The 19,098-nt window shown below is 42.2% G+C and overlaps 1 protein-coding gene across 1 annotated transcript in view; it reads left to right on the top strand.

Moving 5' to 3' along the window:
* The window catches only part of cemip (cell migration inducing hyaluronidase 1), a gene marked incomplete at its 5' end in the record, with an annotated part of 138,084 nt that overhangs the window by 111,857 nt on the left and 7,129 nt on the right, over nucleotides 1–19,098 (top strand). Inside the window, 3 exons of the mRNA XM_079217571.1 lie at nucleotides 15,676–15,861; nucleotides 16,514–16,718; nucleotides 17,282–17,368. Of these exons, the coding sequence (XP_079073697.1) occupies nucleotides 15,676–15,861; nucleotides 16,514–16,718; nucleotides 17,282–17,368 (478 nt within the window). The remainder of the gene's footprint in view (nucleotides 1–15,675; nucleotides 15,862–16,513; nucleotides 16,719–17,281; nucleotides 17,369–19,098) is intronic.

Below are 19,098 nucleotides of genomic sequence, written 5' to 3'. Positions count from 1 at the left end.
GCTGCTCGGGGAATAAAGCGGTGGTAAAAATTTACCATCCCTAAAAACTCCTGCAGGGCCTTCACCGTGGGCGTGTAAAGCTACTCACTGCCTCCACCTTTGAAGGGAGGGGAACCGCCCCGTCCTCCGTGATGCGGTGTCCCAGAAAGTCAATGGAGGTTAATCCGAACTGGCACTTAGCCGGGTTGATGATCAACCCGTGCTGGCTGAGACGGTCGAACAATATCCGTAGGTGAGACATATGCTCGGCCCTTGACAAACTGGCAACCAGGATGTCGTCCAGGTACACAAACAGGAACGGCAGGTCCCTAAGTACCGTGTCCATTAGGCGCTGAAAAGTTTGTGCCGCATTCTTGAGGCCAAACGGCATCCTCAGGAACTTGAACAGGCCGAACGGAGTGATCACCGCCGTCTTGGGAACGTCCAGTGGCTGTACGGGCACCTGGTGGTAACCTCGCACCAGGTCCACTTTTGAAAACACCACGCTGTCCACCAAGTGGGCAGAAAAGTCTTGAATATGTGGAACCGGGTAGCGGTCCGGGACTGTTGCTTCGTTGAGCCGGCGGTAATCTCCACATGGGCGCCACCCGCCCCCAGGCTTCGGTGCAATATGCAGAGGTGAAGCCCACGGACTGTTGGAGTGGCGAATAATGCCTAGGCGCTCCATGTTTTCAAACTCAGCCTTGGCGATGGTGAGCTTTGCCGGATCCAGGCGCCGGGCCCGGGCATGTACTGGCAGGCCGGTGGTAGTGATGTGAGGCTCCACCCCGTGCTTGACCGTGGAGGATGAGAAGGTGGGTTGTGTGAGGTCTGGGAACTTGGCCAGCAGATGTAGAAACTCCTCAGCCGCCGCCAGCATGCTAGTCAACCCAGTGGAGCCAGCTTCACTTAGCGTACATGGGTATGAACAAAAAGTCACAGCATTTATCAGGCAGCGGCCTTTGATATCCACCAATAATCCATAAGCGCACAGAAAATCCGCACCAAGCAGGGGAACGCTGTCCCATGAACCGCAGCTCCAGGCACCATGTCCCAAAAGTGCGTATGGGGGTACCGTTCACGGCTTCTAGGGGGGGTCAGCACGTCCACCCGCAAGGCAGGCACCACGCTCCTTTGCGCCCCCGTGTCGCAGAGAAAGCGGCGCCCGGAGACGTCGTCTTGGTTGAACAGCAGCCTGCCTTCCCGACCGACGCTCATGGCCGTTACTGAGCGCCGGCATCCTGGCATCCTGGCATCTTGGCATTTCCCGTCCCGCCGAAACTACATGGGGGAACGGCACTTTGTAGCCTTCGGCCCAAACCTTGCATGATAGTAACACAAGCCGGTAGATCCCTGCCGTTGGCTCGCTGCTGCCGCTGCGGCGACAACCTTCGTCTCTCTCGTTGGCCAGCCAGAAAAAACTAATCGGCCTCCTCGGCCAACTCCCGACAGTCTGTAACCTCGGTGTTGGCCAAAGCAACACCAGCATCTTGTCCATTAGCTCTGACGGCTTGCTGTCGCCGAGGCTGTTCAGTGAAAGCAACCGTCAAGCCCGTTCAGGGTCAGACAGTCCAAACCTTTTCAACAGCTGGGTTTTCAAAACAACTCAGCAGTTTGAGTGAAACCGCGTGCGTTGCCATCTTCGCTCCGGAATCGTCCATGAGAGGTCAGGGTCACCACTGTAGGGAGCGTGGAACAAACAACGAGGCCAGTATTCTCTTTGGCCGTAGCGTCTGGCCGTTTATTTCCATCCCAACCAAGATCATAACAACATTCCCTTCCTGGTGCCCTTTAACCTCCCGTGTCACCAAGGTTATGCCCCTTCTCTTAAAGGGGCCCTGTGTATTCGATAGCCTAGATCCCCTACAATACTATCAACTTTGTTCCTCAAATAACCACATTTTCACACTTCTGACGAGAGTACCAAAATGTGTTTAATACCTCGGATCCGTTGGAAGTGTGCTCCAGCCATACGATTCTTTGACTGATGGGGGAATTGGCTTTTCCTTACTGCTATGATACAGTCTCCTCAATGAGCAGCTCTTGTGTGCCTGCCTGTACTCATTTACATTTGAGTAGAACCATATGACCACTTAGAACATAAACCTATGGAGCAGGTCCCATAGGTTTATGGGCACAGAAGCATATAAGGTCAACCACTGGGGGTTTGTTGCCTAATATGGTAACACTGGCTGCTGTATCCTATTACACAGGAGAGCTTGTACCCAATAGAAAAGATTATACTACATATCAATTTATAGCGTCCTATACATTCTTTATGGTCTAATCACAAACTATAATTGAATTAAAACAGTATATATGTTCAATGGTTATACTAAACATAAAAAAGGTTACATGTAATAATAGTTATACTTTTTTACTTCAATACTTTTCCACGATCTCTCAACAATATTGCTGCAGAAAAGAAAAACTGATTAATATCATGTTATAACAATATATTGTCATACTATTTATCTTGGAACATGAAAAGTTTCACAATATAACGTGATAACTTCCTATATTGTTATAACACGAAGCTCCTGTTTGAATGAGGAAACGGTGTGCAGAGAACAGATTAATTGAGTAACACAATAGGAATGAGTTCTACTAATAATACGTGTCAAAGTTGGTCTGTTATTGAACATGATGGATGACATTATAATGGCTGAGTGCCAGTTCACAACCGGAACATATTGAAGGGAGTTCACCTCTGTCTGAGAGCGACTTATTTACCTGTTCATCAGTCTGGCTCTTTGACCGCACCATGCAGTCAAAGGAGTTCCTCTGTTACAGTCAGTCAGCCATACATGAAGTGAATTCTAGTCTGTACTTAACCTTGCACTTCTTCATCACACTGTTATTTCAACAGCTCTAAAGTAAACGCTGAGAGGAGAAAAATGAGGATGAGAGGGAGAGGAAGATTGTGACTAATACAGTGATCTTATCTCAGGTGTCAGGGGACAAGCAGGTGGATGTGGGCCAACTTCTGTCTCTGATCAGAGATGGTCTTTGGTGTTGCATCTTGAGCTTTAATGACCTTTGATCTAAGCGGATACTCAGAGCGTTTTTGGTCTAGTGTTCACAGACAGCTGATGTCATCTGTTTTTCACAGATGCAGTGTTTCTAGGCAGCAACTTCGGGTTCAGAAAAGTAAAGCCGATGCTATAGTGTCTTAAACCTCCATTCTCTTTAATTTCATCAGGGGGCAACTCTCTTGTTGTATAGAAGTCTCTGAGAAAATTACTTTACTTCCTACTTGATTTATTACTTTAGTGAACATTAGTTTACAAAGGAGAACGTTTTCTTAAACTTTAACCCATTTAAAGTGTGTTTTTCACTTCATCAAAGTTAATTGTAACATTTTTGGTCGTCTAAAAATGTATTCTTCAGCATTGTATTTAGCTCCACACTCTCGAGTCACTTCTGGTTGCAAAAACAAGATGGCGGCGGCTAAAATGCCAAATCTGAGACTTTAAAACCGCAGTCCACAAACCAATTGGTGACGTCACAGTGAGTACATTCACTTTTTATACACAGTCTATAAGTGTTCCCCACAGCTGTCACATGTGATGTCATGACGATATCACATAGCATTCCAGTCTTCCTTTCCTCAGGGCTCTTCTCTTTGTGTACCAAAATCCCTAAAGAACTCAATGCGCTTCAAACAAAGTGCTTGTCTGATAGTCTAACAACTTTTCCAAACTGACAATCCAACAAGTGTTTGTCATTCTTCAGACACCAAATTCACCTTTGTATGTGTTCAACTGATACACCGTAAATGAGAAGAGACTTTTAAAGTGTGTGCCCCCATTTGTATGATTCATCATGTCCTGCCCACAAAGACATGCAAAAGAAACAGAATTCTTGGAGAGAGACCCGGGAGGAAGTATAAATAATAGTACTGGAATAGTAAGTAATATTAATGTATTTTATTTGTATAGCGCATTAGAAAGTACTTAAAGCATTTTATCCACAGAAACAATAAAAGCAATAACAATATAAACAACATACATACAACAACATAGATTACATTAGAACAGTAATTAAAATTAAGGCTGCGCCCCGGCGGGTCGCCGACTCGCCCGGCGCAGAGAGTGTTCGCCCGCCGGTCTGACGTTCTTTTACCCTGGTGGAGCGCGTAATGCAGGAAATTGCCATTTGCAAGCACTTCATCGGTTCCCGCGTCCGCCCTGTGGCGATAGACGACAAGTTGGACAACATGGATCATGTTTCTCCATGTGAAGAGTAGACCAGGTCATTTGAATTGCATGTAAATCCGATGCTGTTTGGTTGATTTGGTTTGGCCAGTAAGTGGCGCTATGACAATTTGAACATAATCTGTGCATCATGTTTCTCTATGTGAAGTGTAGACCACATCATGTGAATTCCATGTAAATCGGATGCCGTTTGGCTGATTTGGTTTGGGCAGTAGGTGGCGCTATGACAATCTAGACATTTCTTCATGTACATGTACTCAGGCCTGGACCGGCATCATACATGAGGAGTATTGGGCAGATTGCATCATGTATCTAGGAGTTCCAATAGACTTCTCTCACATAGCGAAGTGATCCGTTTCATTCTGAAAAGTCAGCTTTTTCAAAACCAACATGGCTCAGTTCAAAATTCTGTTTCAAAACAAAACTCCGCAATAAACTGAGTTATGCTAGCAGCTAGCTAGCTTTCTGTTGACTAGCGAAAAATGGCGTCTGGAGGTGTCGGCGTTGCAGTAGCCGTGCTCACTTATGTGATGTTTTTAAATTGTGCGGGCTTTACCGATACCTCCTACTGTTTTTACAATGGGTGTTTTTATGGAAAATCGACAACGGAAAGTCAAGGTGGACGGGGGACGGGGACGATGGTGCCGGGCCCGGAGAGGTGGGCGGACGAGTTGGTGTGGCGGCGATCGTTGTCGGGGAAACTCGCGGACGGCGGGGAGGCGATGGACGGCGGGCTGGAGTGGCGGCCGTCGGCGTGCTTGGAAACCGTGACCGGAGGGGCGACTGCGGACAAGTTGGTATGGCGCAGATCGGTGTCTGGGAGACTCGCGGACGGCGGGGAGGAGTGGCGACCGTCAGCGTGCCTGGAGGCCAGGAGCGGAGGCGCGACTGCGGAGAGTGGGGCCTATTACGGGCAGGAGTCGGCGAGGAGTGTGGGGTAACTGTGGCGGAACATTCGAGGGAACTCTCCCCTGGAGTGTGCGCGAGTGCGGCGGATGAGACACCCGTGCGAAAACCAAGACAAGACGGTCTGAACCCGGCGATTAGAAAATTGCGCACATGCAAACTGTTTGGAACTGTAAATCATGCCCGTGTCCTCTGGGATGCGCATGCAAAACCCAAAGGGCTGTTAGGAGGGCATTTGAACATTCGCAGTCTAAAATGGACCAAATTAAACATTTATTAGAGGACTCAAACTTGGACTTCATATGCCTTTCAGAATCATGGCTTCATAAGAATTCGCCCCCTGATGCTTTGAATGTCAATGGTTACAATACTTTCAGAAGAGACAGAACAGCTGGCAAAGGAGGAGGTGTAATGCTCTATGTTAAAGAACATCTCAATTGCAGTCAGATTGAATGGTCAAATTATATTAATTTAGAATGCATTGGCCTGAAAGTGTCATTGTCAACCCAAATGTCCTTTACTCTTATCTGCCTCAACAGACCACCATCTTCAAAAAAAGACTTCTATGATGAGCTCAATCGCATGCTAAAGGAGTGTGATACTGAAAAAGAAGTTATTTTATTGGGTGAACTTAATGTTAACTGGGAGGATAAGTCAGGAAGAAAGTCCCTAAAACGGACAGTTGATAGCCTCAACATGACCCAGCTAGTGACTGGCCCCACAAGGATAACTCACTCTTCACAGTCCCAGATTGACCTGATTTTTAGTAACAAGCCAGAAAGAATAACCAAAACCTACAACATGGTAACTGGAATGTCTGACCATAATCTGACTCTGTTAACAAGAAAGCTCTCTAAGAAACAATTTAATATTTCTGCTACTAGACAGTCACACCAATTAAGAATTCCCAAAGGTGACCTAAATGCATTCGAGGATGCTATAAACGGAATCAATTGGACTAATCTCCTATCCGGTATAAGTGTGGAGGATGATAGCCACATATTCCTGTCCACAATCCAGAGCACCATTAGGAGTTTCCTTAAGAAAGCAAAATCTAAATCAAGTCAGAAGAACACACTACCATGGCTAAATGGTGATATTTGGAAGTTAATGAAAGAGCGGGATTACACACTAAAAGTAGCTCTTAAATCTAAATTGGCAACGGATAGGCAGATATTCACAAAGTTGAGAAACCAAGTGACCAAAGAACTTAGAAAAGCAAAGGCAGATTTTTTTATTAAGATTATTACTGAAGCACATGGTAATTCCAAATTAATATGGGACAATTTGCAGAAGATGTCAGGTAAACAAAACAGTGGTTCAATGAAACAGTTTAAAGTTAAGATAAATGGTTGCCTTACACAAGATGCAGCAATCATATGTACAGCTTTTAACTCCTATTTTATTGACTCAGTGAAGGCCCTGTCCCCTAGCTCCACCGTCGGTTCAATTGATCTGCCACCTGTAGCTGGGGGTGAACCTGGCTTCTCCTTCCTAGAGGTCTCTGATGCTACAGTCACTCGCTTCATGGGCTCGCTCAGGAACTCTAGGGCAAAAGATGCGTATGGTATTGACAACATGTTCCTTAAGAAACATAGAGACCCTCTCGTCCTCCCGATCACCAGCATGATCAACAACTCCATCAGGCAATGTGTGTTCCCTAAAGGATGGAAAGTAGCCATTGTAACACCGATCTTTAAATCGGGTGATACAACTGATATTACCAACTATCGGCCCATCAGCATCCTCCCAGCTATCTCTAAAATAGCTGAGAAATCTCTTGCAGAGCAGCTAATTGAACACCTTAACAACTCACCTCACCAGCTACATCCCATGCAATTTGGTTTCCGAGCCAAGCACTCCACTGACACAGCCAACTGCTTCCTCATTGAGAAGATAAAGCTTAAATTGGATAAAGGGGGAGTAGTAGGAGCAGTATTTCTTGACCTCAGGAAGGCTTTCGACACCGTTAACCACAATATCTTCATTAAGAAAATGTCACATTTCAACTTCTCAGCTGAATCGCTAGCGCTGATGAAGTCCTACCTTGAGGGAAGAACCCAGTGTGTTAGAGTGGGTGAGGCTGTATCGCCTACGCTAGGATATGAAGTGGGTGTACCTCAGGATTCGATTTTGGGACCATTATTATTCAGCTTGTATATAAATGACCTCCCCAGTGTTTGTAATGGATGTGATATTCAAATGTACACTGATGACACAGTGATTTATGTCCACGCAAAAAGCAAAGAACAGGCTGCACTTAAACTCACCGATACAATGGTCAATATGTCTAAATGGCTCTCAGAGTCCTGTTTACACCTAAACGTGAAAAAGTCGGTCTGTATGTTTTTCACAAAGACGGCATGTAACTCACCTGAGCCGGATGTCTATGTCTCTGGTGAGAGGCTCCAGATAGTGCCTGAATATAAATACCTAGGTATCTACCTCGATTCAAACCTTTCTTTTAAGAAGCAGGTAAAAAACGTGGCAAAAGTTGTCAGATTTCATTTGTTTAATACATAATAATACATAAGAAACAATCTCACCATAAATACTGCAAAGCTGTACCTTAATGCAATGATCATTTCATATTTGACCTATTGCCTAACCAGCTGGGCTCAAGCCACCAGCACAACTCTAAAATCAATTATAATCCTTCATAAGCAGGCTCTTAAAATACTTGATAAGAAGCCCAGGAGTTATCACCACTGTGCAATTCTAAGTAAACACAGTCTCCTGAGCTGGGATAACATCACTAAATTCTCCTATATGTGTCTTGTTTTTAAAGTTCTTCATGATATGGCTCCTCCTCCACTTGGTGAATTTATCAAACAAAACACACAGAGTGGTAGACAAACTAGATCTGTGGAGAGAGGTGACTGTATCATCCCCTTTAGGAACAGTTCCTTTAGCCAGTCTGCATCCTCAGTAAAAGCAGGACACCTCTGGAATGCCCTGCCCCTGCAGATCCGCACTAGCAGAACATTTCCCCCTTTTAAACACGGCCTAAAGAACTGGCTCATTAGCAATCAGGTGTGTGAGCATGAATCGTGACTCCCTCCTCAATGATTGTGTGTACAAAATGTGTGTATGTTTATTGATCTTTATGATGTTTTTATGATTTTATGATGAGGCCTATTTATATATTTGATTGTAACCTGTATGTTTATTGCTTTTTATGATGTTTTGTTATAACCATTTCTGTCCTTTAGTGATGGCTTGTTATATCTGGCCACAGGGACTACGGTTGAAATTTAGCCTTAGCTAAGACTGACACATTTACCCCTGGGTTGATTGATGTGTACGGTCCCTGTTCAAATAAATAAAAAAATAAAAAAATAGCGATTAGCACAAAACGGGTGTGTCTTTGGGTCCACGTTACGTCGAGGCCGTTGGCTAAGTACGCGAAAAAAGCACACCCTATAGTCACGTGGGTCTTGGGATCATCCTTGAACAGAAATTAAGTCGATTGCATACAAATTGTAGGCTTGGCAGAAAGGCAAATATAGGCGAAAAATGCCAAAAAATAGCCCAAAAATCCCAAATTGCCCGAATTACTGTAGCACCCCCTAATGTTTAAATTGCACGACTGATTTATTGAAAGTTGGGGGATACAATGGGCACATATACACCAAGTTTTGAGTCGTTTGGCCAAATAGTTTTAATGTTATGAGTGTTTAAAAACAAGACACGCCCCTAAGAGGTTAATTGGTCGATATCTCAATATCTCAATCTCAACGCAATGAGATATCAAATAAATTTCAATTCAGTGTTGATGATCCAGCGACAATCATGATGTACACCAAGTTTGGTATTAAAAGGACCAAGCGTGTAGGGGAAAAGTGTAATAATGTGTCTTTCACTAAATTAAAAATGGCGGAAAATATTCATAGGTGGACTTTATGGGTCTGAGAGGCTTTTTTGTAGAGCAGGTGGAGATGGACATGTGTGCATTTTTTCAAGTAAAAAAAACATTCTGGGTGAGGGGCGTCGCCGGTCCAACTTCTAGGGGGCGCTAGAGAGGCATTTTTGGGTACTTTTTTTTTGGGCTTTATCATACGTCTATTTTCATCAGGCCTGACAGGTGTTCCAAATTTGGTGAGTTTTCAAATATGACAAGTCCCCCAAAAAGCAGTCCAAACTGTAACAATAAAAATCAGAATAATGAAAAATACCCCATACAATATCAATAGGGTCCTCTCGGGACTGACTGTCAGTCGCTCGGACCCTAAAAACAAAAACTTAACTAGCATCACAGTTTTAAAAGCAGATTTATGTCCTCAAGCCTTGTCCCTTGTGTCATAGCGTCGGTTGGGATTGAAACTACAAGTCTGAAGACAATCTGGTTGTGTGGAGCTAGACAGCAGTGAGTTTACCAGACCTGTAACCCTCTGCTCATCTCTGCGGCAGGCTACAGGCCCATGGGTCACTACTACAGAACACACAAATCTCCAACTAAATTGTCTGCAATCCAGTTACATCGTGGATAATATAGGCACTATCTACTATCTATCTATTGTTTATCTAATTTATTTACTTAATTAATGAATACACTCTGCGGCTGTAAATATAAATATATTTCATTCCAGTTAGTTGTATTCTATTCTATTCTATTTTATTGTGTATATTTAAATATTTAAATATATATACATATTTATATGTATATATATATATATATATATATATATATATATTACATATATATATTAATATATATATGTTAATATATATATTACATATATTACATATATATATTACATATATTACATATATGTAATATATTACATATATTACATTATACACATATTACATTATACATTACATTACATACATATATTACATTATATTATATATATAATATATATATATTATATATATATTACTTTATTTTAATTTTGTATATATCTTTCATCCCTGTTCTTTATATATTTGATCTTTTATCTTGTGTGTTTGTATCTTCAAGTTGTAAGGCGCTACCGATGACAAAACAATTTCCCCTTGGGGATTAATAAAGTATATATTCATTCATTCATTCATCAGATTTTGAGAAGAAAGAAGAATGCATACAATAAATTGGACGATATCCCTGGTTCTGCTGCATTGATTTTGATACTTTTTGGAACTGTCCATAGTGAGTCCAATAATAGTAGTGCAATGCTACATCTGTGGAAGTGTCTAACCACATCTAGAGTTACTTCATGCCTGCCCTGAAAGGCTTTTCTCGAAGGTGGGACAAAGTTTGAAGAGTTCAATACCTGCAACTCTCCATCTCCACACACCGGGCCAATTCAGCAGTTTCATTTCCTGATGACTTAACCCTTTATGTATTGGTTGATACTATCCAGTTATAGAAATAATGTGGCAGAGAGAAGACATCAGGGTTAAACATAAGAACATGTTGTGAATGATGACATTGGAAGTAGAATTTAGTAAAGAATGCTGACTCCTCCTTAAGTGCTTTCTGTAAATGGCAGGGCAGTCCTGAGGTCACAAAGATAATTAATGCTCGGTGAGGTAAACTGATGGAGGCCATCACTCCTGCTATTGAGATTCACCACAGAAAATGGGGAGAGCCTCGCTTTGTGCTCCTTCTTTCATATGGTGTTCAGAGTGTGGTCTTCAGCTATTTAAACTGCATACAAGCTGGTTGTCAGTAAAGAGCCAGTAGATTTCAATCAATGGTGCATAAACCATTGGCTTCATCTACAGTTCACAGAGGAATACAGCAAGTGAGGCAGTTTCTCTGCAGAAAGAGCTGAGATATTTTACTGGAATTAAGAACTGCTGTGCGTCTTCTGATAATGGTTTAATGGGCCATTCTTTCTTTCCTTGTATAATATGAAACATTAATGTCGCCACCTCCTTCTCGTTTGAAGCTTTGATGAATGACCTTGCATTAAACTCAGTAGAAAGCTGTTGAGTTTAAATATATATATATATATATATATATAAATCATTTGAATTATCTGTCTTGTTAAATCATTGTTTGACTTTGGGGGAGTTTATCTAGAAGGTTTGAATCTTATTAATTGTGTTCTTTTCTATTTTGTCCTGATTCAGCATATGTGGGAACATACATTTTCAAATAGAACTGCAATAACTAGCATTTTTCTTTGAGGAAATTCATGGATTAGAAAAACTGTCTTTGTCTGTATGAAGTCAGAGCTCAATTCATTTCACTGGGTCATTAAACTATGAAGAAAAACAAGTGGTAAAGTAAAAGCATAAGTGTCTTCTGTATGCCGCACACAAGAGACAATTACATCTTTAATTGCTTATTATATTATTAAGATATAAAGGTAAAGTACAGCTCAGGTGTATTTTGAAATACAACTGACCTGTACTTTATATCTCAAGATATAACATGTGCTTTAACTGTACACAGGCATTAGAGTATATATTTAAAGAAGTTTCATTAATTAAAGTTTAATTTCAACTATTGAAAACATGCACCAATACCCAACTGGCACTAGGGCTGGGCGGTATGGACAAAAATTCATATCACGGTATTTTGTAAGATTCTGGCGGTTTCCCGGTATATAACGCCACTCGCTCGCAACTGGCCAGCAGCTGTTTTGATTGGTACATAGGGAGCTAAACTTGAAGGGATTTAGGACCCAGGGGAATCCCTTGATACTAGTGGCGCATGCGCGGCAGTAACGACTGCAAGCAGCAACATTTAATGTTTGCAGTCACAGATACGTGTACAGCGGTCTGAACTACTTATGTCTCACGGATAGAAGTTGACTCAGGGTGTGCAAGACATGACACCGCCAACAGACATGATGGGTAAAGCCCGCCCACTTTGCTGCACAGGAAAAGACTTCTTCCTGCACAAGAAAAGTCTTACTGTGTGGGCGGTGTCATTTACCCAGCATGCCTTTTGGCAATGTCATTTTTTGCACACCCTGAGTCAAGTGAGTTAACATGAGACATAAGTAGCTCGGTCCGCTGCTCCTTCAGCTTCAAGCTGTGAACATTAAATGTTGGTAACCAGTATGACAGTATGTGAAAAATTCATACCGTACGGAAAACTGAGACCATTATACACGTTCAACCGGTATATCGCACAGCTCTAACTGGCACATGATTTTCTAATCCATTTGTAATGTTAACCTTGCATATTGTCACACCTGAATATTTCCTGCCATTTCCCCAAAACAGTGGAAAGTGCCCATCACACATTCCTAGTCTCTACAAATGTCTAGTTTTGTCTGTAAACAGTAAAAAACAAACAACACGTACATAAACATCGACCAAAAAGTTCAGAAATTTGTTTTGGTTGATTATTTCTCTGTTGTAACAATGCTTCTTGGAAGCTTTCTTTCTCTTAGAAAGACTCTTTATTTCTCTTTCAAACGGTGCCCCATTTGTAAAGAACATGTATTTGTGGGATGAGCAGCACAGCTGAGTATGTGAGTTGCACCCATGAACAATTTGCCAAATGCCAAACAGCTTATTCTGGTGGTGCTATTGACTCTTGTTTTGAGCTTTCGGTTGCCCAAAGGTGGTTCATTGGAGGCAATCTCAATGCAGAGATATCGAGGTGAGATACTGCAACTAGCAGCAATCCCATTGCTCCACAGTCTGGGACTGAACTCCATCCTCCGAGATGAGAGCGAGAGAGATCCTCACTCGCTGTGATGAACCTACAGAGAGGGTTCATTGTGGAGGCAAATCAATGTCAAAAGTAGAGAGCGCAAATGAGCTCCACGAGAGCGCACAAATTCCCGTTCGCGTGAGCAAAAGTCCCTCTCAAAGCTTTAACCTGCTCGCTCGCGTGTCTGTTACCTGCTCGCGCTCGAGTAGATTTTCTTTTTGACACTAAGTGGGCGGACCCAGTCACCATCGTATCTCTACATCTAATTGGTTACAATCCTCGTTTTTGGATTGGCTGGAATATGGGGAACAATGGTGGATGAGAAAACACAACTGAAAGTTGACATTCTCTGAAAACTACTGTTATTTAGTCACAAAATGTAATTTTAGGATGTTTTCAGGCGAGAAGTTAGTTGTTTAAGCATCAAATCGGTGGTCGGTTTGTCAAGAATCAGCCTACTTATTACTTTTGACCGAATTGTTTGCAATTCTACTACCAATCTACTTGAGCGTGAGCAGGTAACAGAAACGAGAGCGAGCAGGTTAAAGCTGCGAGAGCGAGCAGGTTCAAACTTCGAGAGAGACTTTTGCTCGCTCTCGTGGAGCTCATTTGCGCTCTCTACTTTTTTTTTTTTTTAACTCACTTTTTATTTTAGTTTTCAACAACATAACAACAGCATATATTTTCAAACAGTCACATTCTTTGTCAATTTTTCAGTTGTATGTCTTGGTACACATGATATTCAGTGTACAACAGACAGAAAGAACAACAAACATCACATGGTGGTCACTCCAAGAAAAAGAGAAAACAAAAGAGGGGGAATAAGGATAATAATAATGAAAAGAGGGGATGAATAAATACAAATAATGATTTAAATAAAATAAATAATTTAAATAAGATGAACCAATAATTGTCCACTCCCGAGTGTACTATATATGCTTTCCAGAGAGGATTGTCTGTGTGTGTAGAGAGAATTAGCTAGGTCAGTTCTACCCGAGGGCCACGCAACATATAATAATCACCTCATTGTAATAATAATGGTGCGACAGGACTCCATCGCTTACTAAATATATGCTTCTGGAGCCTTAATGAATAAGTGATTAGCTCCATTTGATAGATGTCCCATACTTTTTGGATCCATATATCGTATGTTGGGGGATCCGGTTTTAACCATCTGATGGTTATACCTTTTAATGCTGCTGTTAGTAGTATGTTGAGGAGGTATTTTTTGGCCCTCCGGTCTAGGCCTTTAGGTATCACTCCCAATATTACTACTGTGGGGTCTTGTTGGAATATCTCTTTGAGGGCATCAAAGCCTTCCCTCCAGTATACATTTAACTTGGGGCATAGCCAGAATATGTGTGTGTGATTGGCAGCGCTTCCGCAATTCCGCCAACATAAGTTGGAATGTGTTGGGCCCATCTTGGCTACTATTTCTGGAGTTCTGAAGAATCTGGTGATTATGTTCCATTTAAATTCCCTCCAGGTGTTTGAGTTTGTAACTCGGTGTGCCTCTTTCCTCCCAGGTATTTTGTGGTATGGTCTTGTTCATTTCCTCCTCCCATCGCTGCTTTATCTTTTGGGAATTATGTAAATTCATAGATAGAAATATGTTATATAGTTTACTTATTGTTTTTTTTATTTCCGTTCCCCATCTGAATTTCTATTAAAAACATTTCTAGAGTCGTACATTTAACAAGTTTTCCCCACTCTTTGTGTGTTGCTAGAAAAGTTCTCAGTTGTAGGTATCTAAAAAAATCAGTTTTGGGGAGATTAAAATCTTTTTTCAGCTGCTCGAATGTCTTGAGGTTGTCCTCATTAAATAGCTGGTGCAGCTGAACCAGTCCCATGTCTGACCACTTTCTAAAGCCCGTGTCTAGATTGTTAGGTGTGAAGGTCTTCATAGATCCAATGCTTGTTAATAATGAAATTAATTCCGGAAGCCCAAAAGCTGTCTGTATTTTGTTCCAGCTTTTAAGAGTAATCTTAGTCCACTCTGTCACTTCTTTTATGGGTTTATCTAAAAAAGGCAATATTTGTAAGGGCTCTGGGCATACTGTACGTTTTTCTCAATAGTAAGCCAGCGAATGTCTGTGCCATTCTGAATCCACACTATCAGAGGTTTCATTTGTGCAGCCCAGAAGTAATATTTTAAGTTTGGGAGTTTAAGGTCTCCATTTAGTTTAGATAGCTGTAAGGTTTTAAGTCTAATTCTAGGACGCTTTTTTAGCAATTTCGGACCGCACCGCTTCTAATTCGGACTTGAGAGCATTGAAATCTTCAGTTAGCGCACTTTTGAGTTCCTCTCTTATAATTGTGGAAATCTCTCCCTTCAGGGAAGACAAGATGTCCGCTTTCATCCGTTCAGTGGTCATACCTGGGCTTTCACTGTGGGTGGGAGAGGGTTGGTCCGGGTCACCTAGTGGGATCTGCCTCATGGTTCTTGTAGGCCGCGATGAGCTACCGCCGGATTTATATTTGTATTTTTGAAGCTTTTCCGCCATTCAAAAACGATGTCTCTTGCATAAGTCACATTTTGTTGTCCTCTGTGAGCTTTGAGGCTGATATTCCTGAAATAGGGGGTGCTGTTCGTGCTAGAGTAACCAACACAACCTGACTTGTGACAAATCCTGCTTGAGGAGTGGAATGCCGTCCCATAGCAGTGTTCACCAGGCTGGTGACCAGCATGAGGAGGAGGTGCCAGGCTCTTGTGGCATTTTATGGTTCCGTTTGTTAAATGACTAAAGAAAATTGCCACTATGTCTTGTTTCTTCCTTATATATTTATCAAAATGGTTGACAGTTACTTTTCTGCCTTTCTATTAATCCACTAATTTGTTCAGCTCTATTCGGAATTAATGTGATATTCACCTGATTAGATAAAGGTAGAAGTAATCATGTTTGTGCTGTCACTGTGGTTGTGAGAAGGTTTTATCTTTGAGATGAAAGCAGTACTGTGTTCGGGGTGTTTCAGAAATGACTGGATCAACGTGGGCCTCTGCTACCCACAAGGCACCACCTTCATTGTCATCTCCGATATCCACAACCGCCTGACCAAGCAGACCCGCAAGACCGGTGTCTTCATGAGGACGACGCAGATGGAGAAGATCAACCACTCCCAGCTGGCGAGAGGATACTACTACTGGGAAGAAGACACTGGGTCAGACACATTCACAAGCTTATCTCACAAGCAACCTTTACGTCCAAGCATAGAAGCTATATGTATGTGTATGTGTGTGTGTGTGTGTGTGTGTGTGTGTGTGTGTGTGTGTGTGTGTGTGTGTGTGTGTGTGTGTATATATATATATATATATATATATATATATATATATATATATATATATATATATATGTATGTGTATAGACCACAGGCGGTCCAGACCTTTTGTTTGTCTTGCTCCTTTGTTAACCCTCAGCCCTCAGTCCAAATTAAACTATTACAATTCTACTATATATATATATATATATATATACATATATATATACATATATATATATATATATATATATATATATGTATATATATATATATATATATATATATATATATATATGTATATATATATATATATATCAGTGGCGGGCCCTGGGTTTTCGCACCGAGCTGTGGCACAGAGCGGAAAGGGGAGGGGGGGTGGGGGACTAAGGATGTGTCAATAATGATATATTAAATCAGAATGATGAGTTAATCCTTCCATTTCTTTAATTTGGAGAATGCCAGGCTTTTCTGTAAATGGATCTAAAAGCTGAGCAGATTCAGTACTGTCATTTTTATGTGTGTATGATGTCTAAAGCGCTACCGTGTATTGCAGCCTGCTCTTCTTGAAGGTCAAGGCCCATAACGACAGGGAACAGTTCGCATTCTGCTCTGTCAAGGGTTGTGAGAGGGTGAAGATCACCGCTGTCGTCCCTAAAGGCAGTCTACCCAGCAACTGCATGGCCAAGGCCTACCCCAAACACGCTGAGCTGCCCACTGTGGATGTACCCATGCCCAGCAAGATACCTAATGTCAGGCTGGTGAGAAAAGGGAGGATGGGGGGCAGTTAAATGTATTTAAAAATGTTCAAACAAGGGCTACACTCGGGCTACACTCATGCTACATTCAGGCTACACTTAGGCTTATACGATGTTAGCAAGTCATCAGGCATCTTTACATGCCTTATACATTACATTACATGCTGGTCTGCATAAATCCACAGAATGATCTTATGTCATCTAAAACATGTTGTATCTGACTTATTCCGTGTGAAAATGTACCAACCTAGTAAATGTATTCTTTTACTAGGTTGGTACATTTTCACACGTTGTGCTTTTCATATTTCTAAATCTGCACTCCCTATTTCTTAGAAATACATGTCTCTTTTTAGAATTGTGTTAATTTACACTGCTGCTGATCTCAATTCCAGTCATTAAGTCATTATTAATATATTGTCTTTCTTACTGGTATGTTGCAGCTGTGGTTCTTTCATGTTATTTGTTTAGCTTTGTGATTGTGTTGAGTGAAAACTGACTTCAAATTGTTTTTGTGAAATGCCAAATTTTGTATATTAATTCCGACTTGTTTGCCTGTTTACTATCAGCACTCACCAGAACACTTCTTGGAGGTCAAACTGGAGTCCTACAACACTCGATTTTTCCACATTAAAGAGGACTTTGCCTTTACTGAGGTAAAACACACTTCATTCAACCTTAAAAACCAGCACTGATGTGTGTTCTTAAATTTGACAGTCTTTGAACAATCCCAGTCTTCAACCACTAACACATGTTGCCTTTAGAAGTCACTGGTAATTCAAGAATGTCCATTGCCACTCTCTGAAATAGTCGAGTCACTTGGGACCCACCCATTGGTGTCCAGTGCTTAGGCACAGGGCCTCCATGAAGATGCTGCAGCACATCAGGGGCAAGCGATGAGGGTACGACCACCTGATACTGCCACCTGGAGCTACCTTTCATCTGCCCCCGAGGTGGTCGAGAATCTCTCCATTCCAACACCGTACCCATATCAGGGTCGGCCTGTTGCAGCTTCAGTCCAGTCCCATCATGTGAGAGTGCATGTATGAAAGACAGGTCCTCTACCTCAGCAGTCCTCAACCTTTTCTGCGCCACGGACAATATTTGTCTGTGTAAAACAATATTTCCACGGACCGGCCTTCACTGTGTGGGCAATAAATATGACGTAATAAATATGACGTAATAAATATGATAATACATCTGACGTAAACTCACCATTACGTTGAACTAGTGGGAGCCCTGAGCTTGTTTCTCTGCTACGAGCCGGTCCCATCTCGGGGTGATGGGAGACAATGACCCCCGACGTGTGTTCTTTATGTCCATTCTACTCCATAACTTAAACCTTTATGTCGTCTACTCCCTAACTTAGTTCTGGTCGCTGTCACTGCAGAAACCCCGCTTCACAAAGACAGGATGTTGGAACTGGAAGCAGGGTTTTCAGATTTTTTTGGCGATCTCTGGATATTCTCTCTTGCTTTTAATCCAGAACACCGGCAGAGTAGAAACTTATTTTTAAGTGTCATTTCTGGGGTAACGTATCACGTGACGCACAGACTGATATATCCGGTAATTTTTTTCATTCATTCTTTCTGTACGGCCCGTTACCAAAGACCCACGGCCCGCTTGTTGGGAACCGTTGCTTAATTCACTGGTGCTCCACTGGCTTCCCCCCCTGTGATGAGATCAGAGGCCTGGAGGTTCACTGTGGGTGGCGGTGTCAATGGAATGTCTGCTTGGGGAACACCTGACTCCCTGTCTGAGCATACTGCATTCACTTGTGTGGTGACCTCTCTTGAGGTGTCCTTCACCGTACTAGCCTCCAGGATCCCACAGGTGCAGCCGATGGTTTATCTTGTGCCTTTACTTTACAATAAAAGCCTCAGAAACATACACCAGAAAACTGCTTCCTAGAGAGCTGTTTAAGAACTCCCTATAATAGCTAACAGTAGTGAGCGAGGAGTCAGCTGACAGTCACAAGATGATATACTCACATTTTGTGAATCATCTTGACTGCCTGCTGACTCCCTCCAACCACGAGAGCTCCTTGATCATGCAACTGGACACTCAAAATATGATGAATTTTGCAGCAGCAGAATACAAGAATAACGATGGACAGACACTAGATGCACATTCATTCATTCACTCACTCACTCACTCACTCACGGATGCACACAGACACGAATCACATGATCCTCCTGGAGGAAACTAGAGACTGCATGTGGATCAGATACCAGTCTGATCCACATGCATCACCAGTGTGAAGGAATGTCCCTCAGTAAACAACTAAGGAGCACCAGAAACACAATCGTTGATATGTATATGTTGAAAAGATCCTTTTTCCAGTGCCTGCAAGCCTGCAATAACTGCTCAAACACCTCATAACTCC

Source organism: Taurulus bubalis, assembly GCF_910589615.1.
Source record: "Taurulus bubalis genome assembly, chromosome: 4".
Lineage (NCBI taxonomy): Eukaryota > Metazoa > Chordata > Actinopteri > Perciformes > Cottidae > Taurulus > Taurulus bubalis.
This window is presented reverse-complemented; position numbering and strand designations above follow the sequence as displayed.